General features: G+C 37.2%; 1 protein-coding gene across 1 annotated transcript; it reads left to right on the top strand.

Annotated features, from left to right (window-relative positions):
• Nucleotides 1-1328: 1328 nt before the first annotated feature.
• On the top strand, nt 1329-15400 carry LOC145989284 (uncharacterized). The gene is made up of 3 exons (XM_083124613.1): nt 1329-1490; nt 11659-11786; nt 14245-15400. The coding sequence occupies exons 1-3, from the start codon at nt 1484-1486 to the stop codon at nt 14665-14667; spliced, it is 558 nt and encodes a 185-aa protein (XP_082980739.1). The 5' UTR covers nt 1329-1483; the 3' UTR covers nt 14668-15400.
• Nucleotides 15401-19992: the final 4592 nt, after the last annotated feature.

Genomic DNA, 19992 nt, shown 5'->3' with positions numbered 1-19992 from the left:
AAACCTGATGTCCGTATATGCTAAATTGAACGAAGGGAGTGCTAATGTAACCTCGTAGGCATACCTCGTCCCCATGATGGTTCGTGAGGCTATCGTGAATTTTTGGGGCTACCCGTGGATGGTTTTTTGGGGCTAACGTCAATGGTTTAATAATTACTCTTTATGTCAAAAATTGAACTTTTTTCGTGAAAAAAGCAAAATAGCACCTTGAAGAATCTTTCACAATGCAGAATAGGTAAGTACGAATGTTAAAATGACTAAATAAACGAGTGAGAGGTGTTGGGACGCTATCGAAGTTTTACCAACATTGCAAAATATTGTTGTTTCCTTCATAAATCACCGGTGTTTACTTCGTTCACGGACCCCTTATTTCGCATTTTCTAGACGTGACCGCCAATTTTTAACTGCAGATTCGTGATTAGGACGCCAAAATTAGTGAGTATGCCGAATTTCAAAGCAATCGGAGATACTTCCGGTATTGTGTAATTGCTCCGTGCTAAAACTTGCTTGCTACTATATGCGTTTTACAATTTTCAAATAATTAAAAAAAAAAACATTGTTCTCCTTGGGTAGGTTTTCTTTTGTGTCCCTGAAAAAAGAAAGGGTTTGTTTATCCCATGGGAAAACGTTTTGATTTATGTGTCAATTCGGACAGTTACATGCCCAGCCCCTCCATTTGTCCTGTCTGAATTCAAGGTACGTCTGAATTATTGCGGACACGCCCCCCCCCCCTTGTAAACGACGCCAGTGCTTGTTGTATGGATAAAAAACTGTTCCGAGTAGTTGTTTGTATTTCAATTACAAAAAACAGTGAATGGACACTTCCTATGCTATTCCCTTTGCTGTCGGTTGTATTAATTAATAGTAATTAGCGCATGAAGGTTAGAATGCGCAACACATGCAGAGTTAATTTTTGGAGGGAAGAGGCGCGGATTTTCTACGTCTTGAACGTGACTGGAAAAAAATTCAAAATAAAGAAGCAGTCCGTCCTATAATGTATGGCTTCTGTACTGCACAATCATCGCTGTAACTTGACAATAAAATTGCACGTAGGTTATTACATAATCAAATAAAGAAATTCTACTGATCCTCGGGCATAGCAGTAACCTCACGTAACAATTTACACCATTACGTAACGTAATAAATAAAATAAATTAAAATGAAGTGTAATAACACCTTATACAATCAAATAACATGCGATACATAATGCATTTTTTATGTGTTCCGTCAGTGAATTCGATTTTTCTCCGCCACAACCGGTTAATCATTGCGGTTAATGATTGTGCATTATCAGAATTCGTCTGTTTCCGCATGTTTTGTTTTTTGGCCGATAGATGGCTAGCAATGGCGACTATTTTGGAGAATATCCACGAAGGATATGTAAATTCGTATGCAGGCTTTAGCTGTTCACGTTAAATTGTGGTGACGTTTTTTGATAGTATGCTGCAAGATATATTCATCGAAATTCTTTCTGTTTCGTGGTATGAGAGGTAGGCAAAACACGATGATAACGTACTTTCGCCCTCATGTTTATTCTCTACCTTGCACACTACTAGCATTAATAGTTTTTAGTATGTAAGAAATAAAATGTGTATTATGAAACATGTCTAGAAATAGTTTTGAGACCATATCTTAGAGCAGAAGATTCTTCGTATTAAAATAATCATGAAATCAGCATGGTACGCAATTATACTCCGTGGTTTTCATAAGTACCCATTGCTAGTTTTTATCTTTTACACCTTTTAAATTCTACTTTATTGTTGAGTGCAATGACCATCGTCAAGGGACATAAGATAGCTGTAAAAATAATAATATTTGACTGTACGAAGAAGTTTCGGAGGCGTCGACGCACTTGTCTTCATGGTAAGGGAAGAATTTTTAACGTCGGTGATCTTAGCTTTTTAACAATTTTGCAAAGTTAATAAGAATTACTTTTAGAGCATGCCTACTCTCACCGGCTGGCGAAACTGCTCCGTCCTGAAATCCTCCACCCTTGATTTCTACCACATTTTCAAATCTTTCCGTCCAAAATGAAGTTTCTTCTAAGAAAGGGTGTTTTTAACTAGCGCGGAAGGAAATTTTTAGAGATCTACGTGCTACGAAACTGGGTCCATGCCTAAGTTCCTTTTGTTTTATTGCGATTTCATCATGCTACGAATGCAATTTTTACATGGTTTGATTTCGATTTGGTAAGACTCTAGTTTACGTCCTTTTCCTAAGGAATACGTGTCATATATCGTTGGAAAGCTTATTTTATAAGGAATTCAACAACATAAATCCCAAAGCGAGGAAAAATTTCCTGGAGGAGTAAATCGAGAAAAACCGATGGTGTCCAGATATGCGTAATTGAACGTACTGAGGAATTTTTTCGATGACGAAGCACATATTTAGGGGTAAAATGAGTGCTAATGGAATCTAACCTAACCTCGTAGGCATACCTCGTCCCCGTGAATGGTTAGTGGATTTTTCGTGAACAGAAAGTGTAAAAAGAAAAAGGTACTTACCCGAAGAGATGCCAGCTGCCGCACAACAAACGTGCACCGCAAACGCAAAGAAGCAATCACTATGCAGATAAGGACGTAAAGTAGAGTCTAGCCTTCGATTTATGTCTTTTAACACATACTACAGAGTTTTAGCGATCACTTAATATTTTGTTCAATACATGCTATTGTGGTTAAGTTAGGCAGGTTAGGTTTGGTTCCCTTAGCATTAAAATAAAGTCCCTAAATGCATTCTACTAAGGTTCCAATTTACTTCTACGTTCATTCCCACGCTTCTAGATATTTACTGTCGCTTGTCGATGGAGAATATCTTCCATGAGAAGTGTGTAAGGAAATTTTCAAGTTGTTTCTTTCAACATAAATAACTTTTTCGAGTCCAAACAATGCTCATTAATTTAAGGAAGGTTAAAATATCGTGTGACAATGATTTCCAGAATTCTACGATAATTAGTCTTTGTGTTAGGAGAAATCATAAAACAATCGGAACTGTTACCGTGCACGATGTTCTCCAAGATAACGTATTTACACACGCTGAAGATACCGTTCAAGAATATCGTGAATGATATTCCTCATCGCGTCTCGTCGATGTTTTCATGCCTGTCAAACCACATAAACTCAAATTATCCCTTTGCACAAGTCAATCATAAGAAGAAAAAGAACATGTTTAGATGTGCGCCTGTGACATGAATCCAATATGGAAGCCCTGAAAAGCCGTATAGACGCAACATACGTAAGAACTTTAATATCAAAAAAACTTAAGTTTCGTAGCCTTAGATGTAAAAATAAATACCTTCCACGCTATTTACAAACACCCTTTGTTACAAGAAATTTATTTATTTGACGAAAACATTTGAAATGTTCGCGAAATCCAGGGTGTAAGATTTCGGCACCAAGCAACGAAACTTACATTTTTGTAATATTAAAATTCCTTACCTACGTAACGTCATTGCAGTTTTTCAGGGCTTCCATAATGGATTCATGTCACAGGCGCACATCTACGCATTTTTTTTCTTCTTTTAAATGACTTGTGGATTGTGAATGTTTAATTTCCTTGTGTTTGAATGAATTGTCGAAAAATAGTGTTGGGGAGGTTCTAACATGCCTTGCCTGAAGCGAGGAACTGGGGGGGGGAGGGGGTGTAGGAGGTGTTGAAGCAGATTGTATTTAAATAAACTAACACAACGGAACGTATCAGCCTCTGTCCTTCAAGATTAATAAATTGTATTGCATTTGTGTGTGTGTGTAGCCGACTAGATTCTGAAGTAATTGACATTTGATCTTGGCACCGAAGTTCCTTGGTTCTAGTCCCGGTCTGAGCAAGGATATTCTTTACGAGTGTCCCTCCATCTATATAATCACGCATCCTTCTCATCGTCGCGATTACTTAAAATTTGAAGAAAACTGTCATAAAATAATAAAAATACAAATACGGGTCTGTGTGTGTGGATATACATATATGTGTAAACAGTAAACACACACAAACATAATTTATTGCACATACTTGTTTTCATTACTCTGTCTCATGAGTGAGATTTTCTATATTTGTATCTTGTTTCAGTTTGCATTTCATGCTGCGATAATGCAAATTATGCAGTACGATAGCATCCACAGAAATGCTATATATTTATGTCAACCTTTTGTTAGTAACAATGTGCATCTACATATTCTTCCTTTTTTGCATTCGATCACTGGTTTTAATATCACAACAAATGTGAGAAAGCGAGTCAACAAAATGCACTCCTCATCTGCGCTGCGTCACATGCTTGCATTTCCATCAGGATCGCATGTTCACGACTTTCAACAGCACGAAGTGTCACAGCACAGCGCCACAACTCTTCTCCAGCCGTTTGTTCATGACTCTCGAGACTGCACGAAGTGTCATGGAACACCTTAACAAATCGCTCTCCTTAGTGACTCTTCTCCTCCCTCATCGTTCATTCACGAGTCGCGAGCTCCCTTGCACAAGGCGCGGCAGTCTCGCCAGCAGCCAGCACTCCTCCCTCTCTGCAGATGATTAACAGCTGTGTTTATCAACTGCTGATTTATATTGCTCGTGAGCATTGTCCATGTCCATCCCACGTAGGTGTTTGTAGTTTTACAGTCATTCAATATAAGTTTCTGCCAATATCATAGTGCAGGGCATGAAATTTCAAGCTTGAAGTCGGTCGCCGGTCTAAAATCTATTTTATATTGAAAAATAATAAAAATATGAGCAATTATTAAAAATAACATACCTTAGGAATTAATGTTTGTGTAGCGCTGTCGTTCTGCACTGAAGTACCACTTATCAATTGCAGCTGCTGGGTCAAACTCTGACAAGGGGGGTTCCATTTACAGAAACTCAGAACAAATCATCTAGTGTCTCAGTCTTCAGAGAGATCCTGTAAGTAGTCTTGAGTCTGTTGTGACAGCTGAAACCTCTCTCACGTGAAGCTGTGCTCACTGGTAGAACAGCACAAAATGTCAAAATCTGGAGTAAATTATTTTCCTGTAGTTTACGGTTATTACAAGCATAAGAAAACAGTTTTTTCTTTCTTTGTGACGTTTCAGGAGAACACACGCTCCTTTCATCAGACATTTATTTTCATTTTGATTAAAGATACAGTTATAACAATGGTTAGTAATTTTTAAACAAAAAGAATCTGTTATATAATGGATGTTGTCAATGTTACATTGTTGTAATATAGCAACTTAACTGTGAAAAAAGCAGTCTATTTTATTTTTATTTTAGATTTTTTTTTTTTTTTTTTTTTTTTAATTTAATTATGAATCCCAAATATCATCAGGTAATTCAAATTCATCATTGTTTTCACAAAGTCTCTTGATGTTTTCTGTTACATTAAATTTTAAAGATGGTGGCTTACTCCATTTGTGAAAAAGAAAACTCCACACTGGATCTATGTTACCATTTTCATTATTTAATTTATTCCAGTGTTCTTCTGCAATGAACGAGGCTTCCCAGACATTCAACTCTGTGTTTCCCGTTAATCTTTTTAAAAACCCTTCTCTTTTTAATCAAATGCTTCTCTTCGATGATATGAGTTGACAAACCTGTTCTTGGGTTTAGATTTATAATGTCCAAATCATGTTCGTGCCATCTTATTGCCATTTTCCTTGCTGTTTGTCCCACATAATCTTTTGAACATGAACAACTTATATTATATATTCCTGTGGTTTCCACATCTGGTAGCGAGTTTCTCATTTTGAATTCATTAAATGTACATTCCAAACTTCTTGGTGATTTAAAAACAATTTTGAAATTAAAACTTCTAAAAATTTTTGCAATTTTATGTGAGAATCCCTTGTGGAATGGAATGCACACAAATTTCTTTTCAACAGATTTTTCATCTTTGTCTGTATTTCTCTTTTCCTTTAGTTTTCTTGCAACTTGTTTTTTGATTTGGTTTATTCTGTTAGTGTGAAAGCCATTTTCTTTTGCTATATTAAAGAGCCTTTCTTCTTCATTTTTGATATCCTCATTATTAGAACATAGTCTTTGTGCTCTCAGGAAAAAATTTAAAAATATGTTATCCATTGTTATACGCGAATGTTCTGATTTGGCATGGATGTATTTTTCCCCCGCTAATTTTTTTCTATGGACTGATGTTTGAATTGTTGAGTCAGTTGTCTTAATTTGCAGATCAAGGAAAGAAATTACATTGTTATTCATGGGTTCGCAAGTGAATTTTATGCGACGATGTGATTCATTTAACGATTTAAATACGTCCATGATGGTGTTCTCATTTTTAGCAATAATTAGCACATCATCTACATATCTGATGTAGAGTTTGATATCCGCACCTATCGCATTAACAATTGGAGATTCTATGTAATGAAGGAAAATGCTGGAGATGATTCCGGATACTGGGTTTCCCATTGATAGACCATTATTTTGCTGATAGATTTTGCCATCAAATATAAAGTAATTGTAATTTGCACATACAGTAAACCATCGAACCATTTCCCATGATTCTACTGGGTTAACCTTCATCTCAATAAGCCATCTGTGTAATGCATCTGTGGCACCTTCTATTGGGACACTAGGATATAAATTTTCAACATCAAAACTTGCAATACGATACTCACTATTCCAAACAATATTTTTTAGTTTCTGTTTCACTTCATATGCATTTTTAACACTGAATGGTGTTTGTTGTTTAATTATAGCAAGTCTTTCAACTAAATATTTGGATAGTTTGTATGCAGGATGTGTGAAAGTTGCAATGATGGGTCGTATTGGAGTTCCCGGTTTGTGAGTTTTTGGTAGTCCAAAGGCAATCGGCAGGGTTGAATTTTTGACAATGAGTTTTTTCTTCATTTCTCTTGGTATCGTGATACTGCTTTCAATTACTTTCTTTACCTCATTTATTATTTTAGTTATAGGGTTTCGAGGTGTTTCTGTGAAATTGTTTAATTTGAAACATTCTTCCATTGTTATAACTGTATCTTTAGTCAAAATGAAAATAAATGTCTGATGAAGGGAGTGTGTGTTCTCCTGAAACGTCACAACGAAAAACTGTTTTCTTATGCTTGTAATAACCATAAACTACAGGAAAATAATTCCACTCCACTAACCACACCATCTCGTCCATATCCATACTTCACCCAACTGGCTCTGTCATAGAAAACACTGTCAAAGACACCCATGCTATCATACAACAGAAACCAGGACTGAACAGGGACAATGGACAGGCACACCCAACTTGGCACCCTGTCCTCAAAAAGATCCCCGAGAAAAAGAAAAGATGCAGCGCACATACTCGACACCCCTCCAGCCACGTGGGGAACAGGAACAGCATGGCCCAGCCCCCCAACCACCACCCAGCAGCACCACCTGATAACAGGAAGCAGACGACGCAAACCGGGATATGCACGCCAGTGCTGCCTAACAGGAGAAATTGCAACTACCACCACCTGGGAACAAACAAAGCAGTGACATGGTTCCATCTCCGCTTTAGATGCCATACCCTTTTGTGAATGAAGACAGTGGATCTTCGAAATTAATAGGATTTAACCATTAAATTGTGCAACACATTACGTATCCCTCATTTTCATTTTCAAGTTACGTTTAGCTAGGCAGCCTGGCAGGAAGTATAGGAAAGTGTTAACTTCAGCACCAGCTCAGCGAAAAGCATTCGCCAATATTTGCAGAGGAAAATTGATGAGAGAGAAAAAGGGGAGGAGTTTTGATGAAGAGGAATGCAAGTTGGATCTGGCTAAAGAGAAACAGGGGATTTGGTCTTGGGTTTTGAAGAGAACAGGAGAGTGCTTCGGGAAGAAAAGGGGGTTTTGAGTTTTGGAGAGAGGAGAGTGAGTTTGATTTTGAAGGAGATTCAGACTGGATGCAGACTTTGAGAAACTTGTTTGGAAGTGGAGTGCAGCGAAGCTGAGTGACAATTTAAGAGGCGAACTTCAGCAAGCGAGTGAGAGTTACTTTAGAAACCCTTCTGTCCACGCTTCTAAAGAGAGACAGGTAATATACTTTTATAATGCCATCCTTTGCCAATGCAGACTTAACCTTTAGGTGCCCAAGCATCTCGATCGAGACGCTGTGTCAAGGTCGTTTTGAGAGTTAGCCCTCTCCCCCCGCCACATATATGCCGAATTTGCAAAAATTTCATATAGTCTGAATCTCTGGTTCATTCCGCGTACAACGGTATATCACTTCATCTCTCTAGGGCAATTAGCTTCCGAACTACACTCATTTAATTGAAACTCTGCATTTTGCTCAAAATCGGCTTGGGCAACCGAGGCTTACTATTGAAAAAGGGCTTGGGCATCAAAAGGTTAAGATCATAGTAACCCAAATCTAAAGAGCTGCCATTTTATAAAGGATTCTGTAAATTTAAGTTTATTCAGGTACCTCCTCCAGTTAGCAGATGCAGCCAAGCTAGAGCTTACGGGCTACCACTAACCCCCGATTGAATAATTACTTTCATGTAAAGGGCTCCAGGTTCGATCCCTGAACCTTTCGAGGTTCACACGCTTAGTAAAAGTGTGTCACAATATGAACGCATAAGTGCTAAATTTCACGTAAGTAATTTTAAACCGCGTTTACTGCATCCATCATGAATTAGCATTGTTATATTTAGAACTGAGGTAATGTAAGATGATGGCTCGTCACAGTGATCATTGTTCACCATTTGTCCTTATTTACGAAAAATGTGAGAGGTAGAAAAACATCCTGACCTGGACCACTTTCAGAATAGCCGAAATTCATGTCAGCAGCTGATAATTTTGAACAATGCCTTTGTATAAAACTATACATGTGCACATACTTGTATAAAACTATACATGTGCACATACTTTCCATGTGGTAAAGAAATATTAACTTGTAAAGTGACGACAGAGAACTTGGTACTCACAGTTTTCGCGCCAAGCAGCAATGCAAATTCCAACGAGGATGGTGGCAGTGGCCGCCGAAATTAATAGAACATACAAAAAAAAAAAAAAAAAAAAAAAACAGCTTTGCGGAAACTGTGAGTACCAAGTTTCTCTGTAGCTTACTACCACGTCTCTCTGAATACAGAACCTTTGTGTGTGAAGGAATTACGGGAATATGAACGGAATGAATGCAAATTGCTTGTGCGTCTGTTGTAAAGTAATTTAACAGTAAAATTGGCCTCCACACAAGCTTCACAGAAAATTACTTTTCCATCAGTGGTTAAACAAGCTTCTGCAGCAATATTCTTTAATTAATACCCTTCTGGCTGCCTTGTCCTTTGGAATTTTGAAACATACAATATCTTCACCTTTCACATGCTCAATAAAGGAAGTATGTACTGATTGACTCCTACAAGCTTTCAGCTGGAAAACAAGAAGGCATGGGTTGTCGTCGTTTTGTCTAAGTACGAGTCACCAACCTGTTGTCCAGTTTGCTTACCCAGATTGAACACTTCGAATTTCCATTGTTGGGAAATGACAGTGTTTTATTTCAACAAAATGTTTTAGCTTTTTATGAAGAGCTGGTCTCATCCACTGTCTGTGAGGAAATTTTTAGTGTATTCTTACTTTCTAATGTGTTATGTTTATCTTGTGCAGGTCCATTTACAACCTCACGTTTTAACCATTCTCAAGGGGCTACATACACCCCTTGTTTTTAACATTTTAAGTAAGAATTGTAGATAAGGGGATATTTCCCCCTATACATTGAAGGGTGCAAAATGACGGACACACCCAACAATTTTAAATCAACCAATCAAATATCTAACCTCCCTTGCAAACTTCAGATCTGGCAAATACCAGATTTCAGTCAGTTCAGCATAAAGAAAGGCTTACCTTCTCAAATGTAGATGAAAGCCAAAGGCACGTAAAAAGCTGAAGTAAGCGAAAATTGCAAAATAGGCATAATTAAGCAAAGTAGGTATTATGGGCACTATAAAAATGCACCATGAAACAAACTTAAAACATAGCCTATCTTTTACTGCAAAGGAAAAGAAAGGCAAATAGGCAATAATCTGCACCCTATAGTTATTCCGTGCTTACATTGCTTTTCTAGAAAAAAAAATCATTGAAGTTAATGTCAGCTGTTCAGACTTGGGAACATGTTAAAGGAAGTTGTACACACTGAAAAAAATATATGCAATGGAGCCCCTATTTTATGTTCCTAAATTTTACATTTTCCCACATCATGCATCCAATCTCAATCCAATAGAGCAAAATGCTGTAAAATTTCCTGATTTTACATTTTTGTCCATTTTGAGAATTTCCACCTTGGTCCACTGAAGAATGTAAAATTGAGATTCCTACTGTATATTAATAAATATCATAGATGTGAATGACAGTGGGTTTTGTTAACAAAAATTCTCATTTAATTGGAACAACAAACTGTGTCATGACATGGATTCACATCAAATTTAAATTCAAGCACCAGTACAACTTTGTTACTGTATGCTAATTTATGTTTGGCATTACAGCCTGTGATTCTGATATAGAATCAATTTTCATTAATGAATGCACAATTGTTGAGTAAAGAAAGGAAGCGACTTGATGTGATACCAGGGGAATCCATTTCAAGTGTTTTGTGAAGTTAGTCATGCATTGCTATTTATAAGTACATATTACAAGGGAACCACTTATTAAGAAATTCCAAACCATCGGTTAATTGTACCAAGAAATGTTATATTTGTCAGCAAGGTCTTTGCAACTAGTTGTGAACACGTAGCTTATAGTACTTCACAAAATAAGTTCTAAGCTGTCAAATGCTACAAGTAAATTTTTGTTTTAATTTTTCCTTTAGTGCCCAAATTATGTTGTATTCTTGTGTGTTAGTGTGTAAAAGTTAGTTCTTACATTCCTTTTCAATACTGGCAAAGGGCAAATATGGCAAGCTTGTCTAGAAATTACTACTGAGGTTGATCGGTTGCCACCTAGACTATTTGCAGAAGATGCACTGTGACACTTGCACACATAGAGCAACGAAGCCATGTGTATGCGTGCAGCAGTCAGTTGGAAGAAAGGAAAGAATATACAGTATGTTGTGCATGTTGAATGCTCCAAAAAATAATCAGTTTTGCGAAGGGTACATCATTACTTTTTCTTGTACAAACTTCAGTTGTGAATGTATAGTGAAACAGTGCAGGAAGAACAGGTGTCACATGCAAGGAAGTACGGTTAATGGTATAGTGAGACAATTTGCTGCTGAGCCCATGTTTCATGTAAATACTGTATGATAGTGCAAACTGGACTGAAATAGGTGTAATATTCAGATGAAAGTTAACAATGACAATTCTCACTAATTAGAAACTGCAAAGAATTTTGGAACATAATTGTGATCCAATGTGCATGGTTCCTTTCAAGTCTGAATGATTTCGGTAACTACTCTTGAAGCATCAGTATTTTATATAAATTTATGTATATATTATCCCTTCCCCCTTAAAAAATTAGTAACCAAAGGAGGGAAGTAAATTAACCAGAAGGAAGAATTCTCCCTCATCCTCAGCTTTTAAATACCACCCTGGTAAGTAGTAAGTACTTAGAGTTTCTTCACTCATTACTACTTTCTCAGCAATGGCAATACTACTAAAGTTGATAGCGTGCCACTTCTATGCTGCTATCAGCTTACCTTGCACTAAACAAATGTATCCTGAAACTTTCGTAGTGACTGCATGTACTTTTTTTCGACATTTATCATTTCGAAATTTTTCTCTCATTCCAGAAATAGCAGAAGCAGTTGGTCCTCGACATCGTTTCATGTCAGCGTATGAGCAGAAGGTAGAACCACCAGATAGGAAGTGGCAGTACCTTCTTTTTGCAGCAGAACCTTACGAAACAATTGCATTCAAGGTACATTGGCTAATTGTATTTCTGTCATGAACAGCAGTGGGCATCTCAGGTGTCAGTAAAAATACTGTATTACATTTTTTGAATCAGTGGGGGAGGGTAATTGCATGTCTTACATCATATTCAATCGCACACAAAATTGTTTATTCACTTCAGTCTAACAGAAAAGTAGATTTATACATTTGTTTATTTTGAACACACACAGGCACATGCCTAATTACTGTGAATATGAATTCATATTTTATTGTTTTTCTGTCTATTTTATGATTGGATTCATCAACAAGCATGCTGATATTTGTTCCCCGGTTAATTCAGATAAAATGCCAAGCTTCAGAATTACCTGCCAGTAAACTTGACAGGTTTAAAACACCTTTTTTTTTTTTCACAAAGCAATTTTATGTTCTCCATTTTATTGTAATCTCTGAAGCAAAAGTGGGCTACAGAAGGTTGTTCGCTTTATATCCGACCATTTTTGATTCGGTACTGCCACCTGGCGTATCATGCTGGAACTATGGGTCTGCTGGTGGGAGCAGTGTTGTGTCTGACCTTGTAGGTGCGTGAATGTTATCAAATGGCACCGAAAATCAACTGGTATTGGGAGGGTTACGTAATGGCCCTTTTCCATGCTAAGTTTTCATACGTACGCATTGTGAAAGTCGGGAGAATGGGTTAACACTGGGGGTGACTACTGCGAAAGCTATTGTGGCCCGTTACACACAACAGGCTCTCCTTGCGAAACATTCACCCACGAAAACCACCAGGAGAAGGGATGCAAACAAAGTGTCACTGCTGGTGGTCACATTCGGGCGATCACATACCGTGACATTGACAGCAAGGAGCACAGCAACTTTGTTCATCAGTGCAGGGAAAGTTTCCCTCGTGGCTTTATGGTTGTGATGGGATTCTGATATGAGGGTAAGTTGATGATACGCAAGGTGGACAAAAACATGAAGGTGAATGCCAGATACTTCCAAGACTCCATTCTGACACCTATCTATCGGAGAGACATCCCACAATTGTATGGAATGGATGCGAACCAGGTGATGATCCATATGGACAAGGCTTCGAGTCATACCGCCAGAACATCACTACGTTTTTATTAGGAAATGGCAGAGGAATTAGGAATTCGTGTCATTCCTGTGAAAAGCCCAGATGCCAGTCCAATGGATTTTTGCACATTTGGACTGTTGAAACGACGTCTTCAACATCGCTGCCCACGCACCCTGGATGATCTATGGAAAACTTGCAGGGAGGAGTGGGGCAGAATTCCCATGCCTGTCCTGCGCCGGAGCTTGCTGCAATGGAAACTGCGATGCCGGGCGATAGTCCACACTGCTGGGGGTCCAATAGAACATGATCGGTGGTGGCGGTGCGGTATCTCTTAAGGTGAGTACCCGTCAAAAATGGTCGGATATAAAGCGAACAACCCTGTATGTATACAAACACTTTCCAGTTATTGTATTGGAACTTTTCATCATACAGTTATTGGACAAAATGCATGTCAGTGTGACTTTTCAAACTTGGAATACAAGTTCAGAGGAAATCAATTTCTTCTAGCTAATTGCGGTGTAATTTTGTGTACAACTGTTCATTGTGCCTAATGTCACTGCATTGTATTGTTTTTCTAAGGTATGGTTGACATGTTTAAAATAGCATCTCTTTATTTTAGGATTATATATGAATATATTATAACATATTTGAAAGTATGTTAAAATATTTCTAATTCATGATGCAAAGTTAATACCTTGAATCATTTTATTAATTGAGTGAAAATTTATCAGTACAAGCAGGGCTAGATTTATATAAGTGGAGGCCTGGAGGTATTAGAATATCACATTATTAGAATAATTAAATCAAGAAGACTTAGGTGGGCAGGCCATGTGGCACGAATGGGAGAGGAAAGAGGAGTTTACAGGATTCTTGTTGGGAAACCTGATGGTAAGAGACCAGTAGGAAGGCCAAGACGAAGATGGAGGGACAACGTCGAGATGGACCTAAGGGAAATCGGTAGGGATGGAAAAGAGTATATAGATCTTGCACAAGATAGGGACAGATGGAAGGCCTGTGTTGCTGCAGCCATGAACCTTCGGGTTTAGGAAGGCTAGAGAGTTAGTTAGTTAGTTGGAGGCCTGGAGGTAACAACATTATGAGGCCCTCCTATATACAATTTTGGTATAACTTTTATGCCAAATTGTCAGATGCTTAATAATATATGTACCCCCATTTCAATATGTTTTTTTCTCATTTTGTTTTAAACTGTTTCTAAATTTACTTCATGGTTAAAACACAGTTGAAAGAAATATGATGTAAAACATTTCTGAATCATAAGTGTAGCATTTAAAACACAATTTTAGCCAACTCTGCCTATAGTTAATGGGAATCAGCATAACTTCCAAGAGAGACCTCCACTCTTACTCTCCACCAGTAAACCAAAATCTGTTTGATTGCTTATATTTTGCAGGTTCCGAGCAGAGAAGTGGATAAATCAGAAGGGAAGTTTTGGACACACTGGAACAAGGACACGAAGCAGTTCTTCCTTCAATTCAGCTTCAAAATTGACACCAAACAGAAGAACCCACCCCCACCAGCTCCTGTTCTGCCACCGCCCCCACCTCGGCCTCCTGTCCCACCTCCAAACCTCCCACCACCTCCGCCAATTCCTCCTCCTATGATTCCAGCACCTCCCCCACCTAGACCTTTGCCTCCACCCCCACCAGCATCTGTCATTCCCCCACCTCCTAACTTGCCAGCTGGCATTTCTGCTCCTCCCCCACCACCAGCATTCAATCCAGTGCCCCCACCTCCTCCCAAGATCGCTGGCATGGTACCTACAGGTGGTGTACAGGGAATTCCAGCACCACCACCACCTCCTAAGATAACCTAATTGACCTGAGTAGTAACTCAAACTACAAACAAAACACACTCAAACTGCTGAAATTTCACAGACATCTTATTAATGTCATGAGACTGAATGGAGCAGAAACAATTGTTCTGAACTATATCTAAGGTGGCAATTGTTCACAGAGTTGTGATTAAAAACATTTCACATTAATCTGTACACATTGTGCCAGTCCTTGTTTTCCCCATCAAGTGTCTATAAAACAGCTAATAAGTAGAGAGGACACAAATGAAGCAACAACAAAACCACTTGAAAATCTGGAAAACTTTGTATTCACATATCTTGAAATTCATCAACAATCCACCATTTTGAATATAATTCTCCGACTTACCCATTCATCATTTGTATGCTGTTTGATTGGATAACATGTATATGATGTTAGTGAAACATCACCAGTTGTAGTGCACATTATGTAATGTTTAATAATATAAAGTGTGATTCATTCATGTTATGAAAGTGTTGTTTAAGCCATATTTCATCTGCACTTAGCATTTACATATTTTTTTTTTTTAACATGAATTACCCTAATATATGTGTTTGGTAAAAGTTTCAATAATATCAACAAACTCAATTTTTCTTGAAGCCATCACATTGAAATTTTGTAAATATCTTTAAAATAATGTAAAATTAAATTATCATGCTTCATTTGTTCAGATTAAACTGTGTAAGAGAAAGTACAAGAATCATCAACAATTGAAATTCTAAGAATAAATATACAAAAAAATTAAATTTGTCTTATTTTATATTAAACCTGTGATAATGTAAGGTTTTTGACTTATGGATTTCAGTGACTTTTTTAAAACTATATTGTCTATTATATAATCACATTATTATTGAAGAGAACAATATTAATTTCTGTTTTAGTTGGTGTAGCAATTTATACAAACATGCAGAGCAGAGGTGTTGCATGCCTCAATTGGCAGGCATGTCTCTATCATGTGTGTGTGTAAAGTATGCTAAGTATGGTGAGTACTATATCCTGTTCACTAGCCCTTTTAGCTCTCTTCAATAACAATTATTCAAGGACATTTGTTGGTGGGTCGAAAAACAATATCTTGCACACAGTCTTCATGAAAAACTCCTTTCAATCGAAAATGTACAGTGAAATGCATAAGTGTTATCATTTTTCTTTTCCATCCTACATATTTTTGAGAAATAAATTGTTATTGATGCAGTATAGAATTTTGTCTTCTGCTTCATGGCTTCTTACTTCACTCCTTGTCCTTCACATTGTGTAAAACGAAGTGAATTAACATAGTGATGGCAATGTACCTGGCAATACTCATGCATCCCACTCTACCCATTGTCCACTATCAACAGTATATATGCAGTGCTTGAAGTGGAAGAAATTGTTATGTGAGGAGGGATATTTGCTCCAGCCTTTCTCCTAAGGTGGGTTTCAGTTGATGTCAGGATGTGCACAGCCAATTTTATTTGTCTTTTGAAAGGAATTTGCATTAATTATGAGACTGATTAAGGGTCATCGCAGGAACATGATGCCTACAAATTGGTAGTCTTTTTGAGGAGGCAACTGTTTTGTTGCAAAATTTGCATGTTCTTCCCTAAAAATCCTACATATGCCCATGCTGACGGCAGCATATTAATGTTATCACCTTGGAATCAAGAAGTCTGGGTTTTAATTCCAGAAGGTGGCCCATTTCTGTGTGCAGTAGGTTAAGTCCTGACAAGCCTATGTATGATAACACTTTTCTTTTTTAGTATCAATCTTTGAGAGTGAAAAAGGATATTGTTGAAGTGTTTGAAAATAATTCTATTTTATTTTTATGTTGTGATGTAATATCATTTTTCACAATACCTTCAACAGCATTATGCCCTTCCCCTGCTAATTTTGTCAGTGGTTGCAGACACAATTTTCCCGTAACTTAGCAATAATGATAAATTAAGGAAGGCCCATTGTTCACAAAAGTTTTCTTTCGGTGTTAAAATATATTTTTAACCAACGTGTTCTATTTTTATGTCCCCACATCACTAGAAAAGTAGAAAGTGATTTGCCTGATTAGAAGAAAACCTTCGTTAGCTAAATGGTTCAAGTCATCGAAGGGTAGATGAAGAAAATGCGCCGGCAACGCTGACTTTCACCACTGCCTACCCCTACTTCCAATTTCTACCAAACTGAAAAGAAAAAACTTCTTTGACGAACTGACAGAAGATGTTGGCTTTCTCGACCCATTGGATTGTTTTAAAGTAAAAATTGTCTACCGTGTTTAGATATTCTAGTAAATCAAGCAAACAATATATTTATTTTAGGGTATGAAATAAATCAAAGAAAACTTCACCTTCTCAAGCCCCACCGTCTTAATGGAACACACACACCGGCATACACTTAGTGGAATCTGCTAATAATTTCTGGTAGAAATATATAGAACATGTATCTCACCATATCTACAGAAATGGTTGTTTTAGGAATGCAGTATGAACTGAAATCAAAAGAAGGATCATGCTGAACATCAGCCAAGTTGCAAAAATTCCTTGATATAAAACAAAATTCTGTCTACTAGCATTTTTGACGTATGCACTGCATATAAGGTGTATTTGGCCCTACCTGTGATGTCTTCATCAGCTAAAATTGATCAACAATTACTTGAGAAGCACAATGACAAGAGTGAGAATGAGTGGACTTGCGCTGTTAAGCATCGAAGCTATCTGGATCGAAAACTGGACTTGATCAAACTAGCACAAGAATTTGCTTCCATCAAAAATGCAGAGGACTGGTAATGGGCATGTAACGATATCGTAATTTTTGAAGTAACTGTATTTTTATATATAATTGTAATACATAATTTTTTAACGTTTGTTTATTGTCTTAACCTGTCGTACCAGTTTTTACATTGATGCTAATGACATGTATGTACCTAATCCAATATATATAAAGCCCCAATCCCACCACTGACTCACTCCATGAAGGAAGCCCCGGAGGCGAAAAATGCCCAATTACAACCCCCCATGAAATCGTCCCAAAAGGTCGAGAAAATTCAAAAATTTCTCAATCGGCCCTTCCTTAAGGGCGAAAATGCCCTTTTTTGACGTCCTTAGCAACTGTTGCCAAGGGCATTTTTTGCAGCACACATTGTTTCCTTCAATTCTGAATTGTGTAGCTAAATACATTATATTTCTCACAGATGAATCAACTCCTGGTTCAAAAAGGTACCTCAAACAAGGGTGACATCTACATAAGGAGTTTCAGCCCAGACACAATTACTTGCGTATATATCGGTAAACTCAATACGAAAATATCTACATCGTGCTTATTTTAATGAAATGTTTAGGGGGTATAATGACATGCAATTCCTTAGAGCTGGCCATGCCTGTTGTTGTCCATGGAAACGGACGTTGCTAGGGAACTTAAAGAAAGTTTATTTTCACTCTGAAAACTACTCTAAGGGAATTATGCTAGACTTTTCGAATTTCAAAAAACTAGCATCAGAATTTATTACAGAGGCAAGGTAGGAATTTGAGGGGAATGACTGAAAACAGTTATTATCCAATTGCGTTCAAAAATGTGAAAATGGCAAAAGACGTAAATATTGCATTTTCAATTTAGTCGCTATTCAATTCGTTTATGCAAAACATCCAACTACTTATCTTGAAACGGTTATTACTTACTCAGTTCATTATGAAGAAAATAGACAATAATAATTTCAATATTTGTACCTTATTAGAGCCCATACACACATAAAGTTACTTTCTAAAATTTTCAAACCTGTACAAATGTATCCCATCATCCAATACAACATGCAGACATTTTCAAAGTCATTAAGATCATTGAGGAACCCCATCTATAACATTATTGTGCCCAGAACGTGGCCGAAGGTCATGCATGCGAGCGTACAAGATGTAGCCGAAGGCCACGTCGAAAGTACGCGAGTATGAATATATTCTTGAGTTAACATAAATTATTATGACCAGAACAGTGGGATCCACTAGTATTACTTGGCAAATTGTCCATGACTATTGATGGATTTTTATATATGCTGGTGCAGAAGTTGTCAAGAGCTTGTTTTGAGTTTTCTTTTAATTCTTGAAGCTCTTATTGAGTCAAATAAAGTGCACAAACATGGTGATGGACAATTTGTATGGTCATACTCATGGATCCTACTGTACACCTTTCATTATTATTATAATGTTTGCTGTAAAATATATTTTCTTTGGTGTTGTCATTTTCAAACAATAGGGTTTATTTAATTTCTCTCACTTGAAGTCAACAACAGTTTATTTATCATATTTACCTTCATTTGCTATAGTCTGGTTGATTTTTAAGCATAAAATTACAGCATTTGTGTAAAAATTTGAAAATCTATATAAACTCAAACATGTTTATAGTGTCCTAATGGTATAATTACAGTATACCGGAAGTATCTCTGATTGCTTTCAAATTTGGTATACTCACTAATTTTGAACTCGAAATCACGAATCTGCGGTTAAAAATAGGCTGTCACATCTAGAAAATGCGAAATACCGTGCATACATTACTGCTATGATTGTCGATACACTAATACACATATGTGACAATATGGCGTCTTCAGTAAATGTGGAAAACATACTTCCCCCACGAACCATTCACGTAAGGTTAGGTTAGGTTAGTCAAGCATAGTTAAAATTCAGGGTATTCATAAACATAGTTTTTGAACGCTAATCATTGTGGTAAAACTTCGTTAGCATCCCAACGGATTTCTTCATTTTTACACAAGAAACTACTTACCGAAATGAGTTTCTGTAGCATTTAGAAATTCTTGTTGGTATTTTTTTTCATCGAGAAAACCTGATGTCCGTATATGCTAAATTGAACGAAGGGAGTGCTAATGTAACCTCGTAGGCATACCTCGTCCCCATGATGGTTCGTGAGGCTATCGTGAATTTTTGGGGCTACCCGTGGATGGTTTTTTGGGGCTAACGTCAATGGTTTAATAATTACTCTTTATGTCAAAAATTGAACTTTTTTCGTGAAAAAAGCAAAATAGCACCTTGAAGAATCTTTCACAATGCAGAATAGGTAAGTACGAATGTTAAAATGACTAAATAAACGAGTGAGAGGTGTTGGGACGCTATCGAAGTTTTACCAACATTGCAAAATATTGTTGTTTCCTTCATAAATCACCGGTGTTTACTTCGTTCACGGACCCCTTATTTCGCATTTTCTAGACGTGACCGCCAATTTTTAACTGCAGATTCGTGATTAGGACGCCAAAATTAGTGAGTATGCCGAATTTCAAAGCAATCGGAGATACTTCCGGTATTGTGTAATTGCTCCGTGCTAAAACTTGCTTGCTACTATATGCGTTTTACAATTTT

This window comes from Lepisma saccharinum, chromosome 6, assembly GCF_977018435.1.
Source record: "Lepisma saccharinum chromosome 6, izLepSacc3.1, whole genome shotgun sequence".
Lineage (NCBI taxonomy): Eukaryota > Metazoa > Arthropoda > Insecta > Zygentoma > Lepismatidae > Lepisma > Lepisma saccharinum.
The sequence above is the reverse complement of the archived record's forward strand: the minus strand, read 5'-3'. Positions and strand labels throughout refer to the sequence as shown.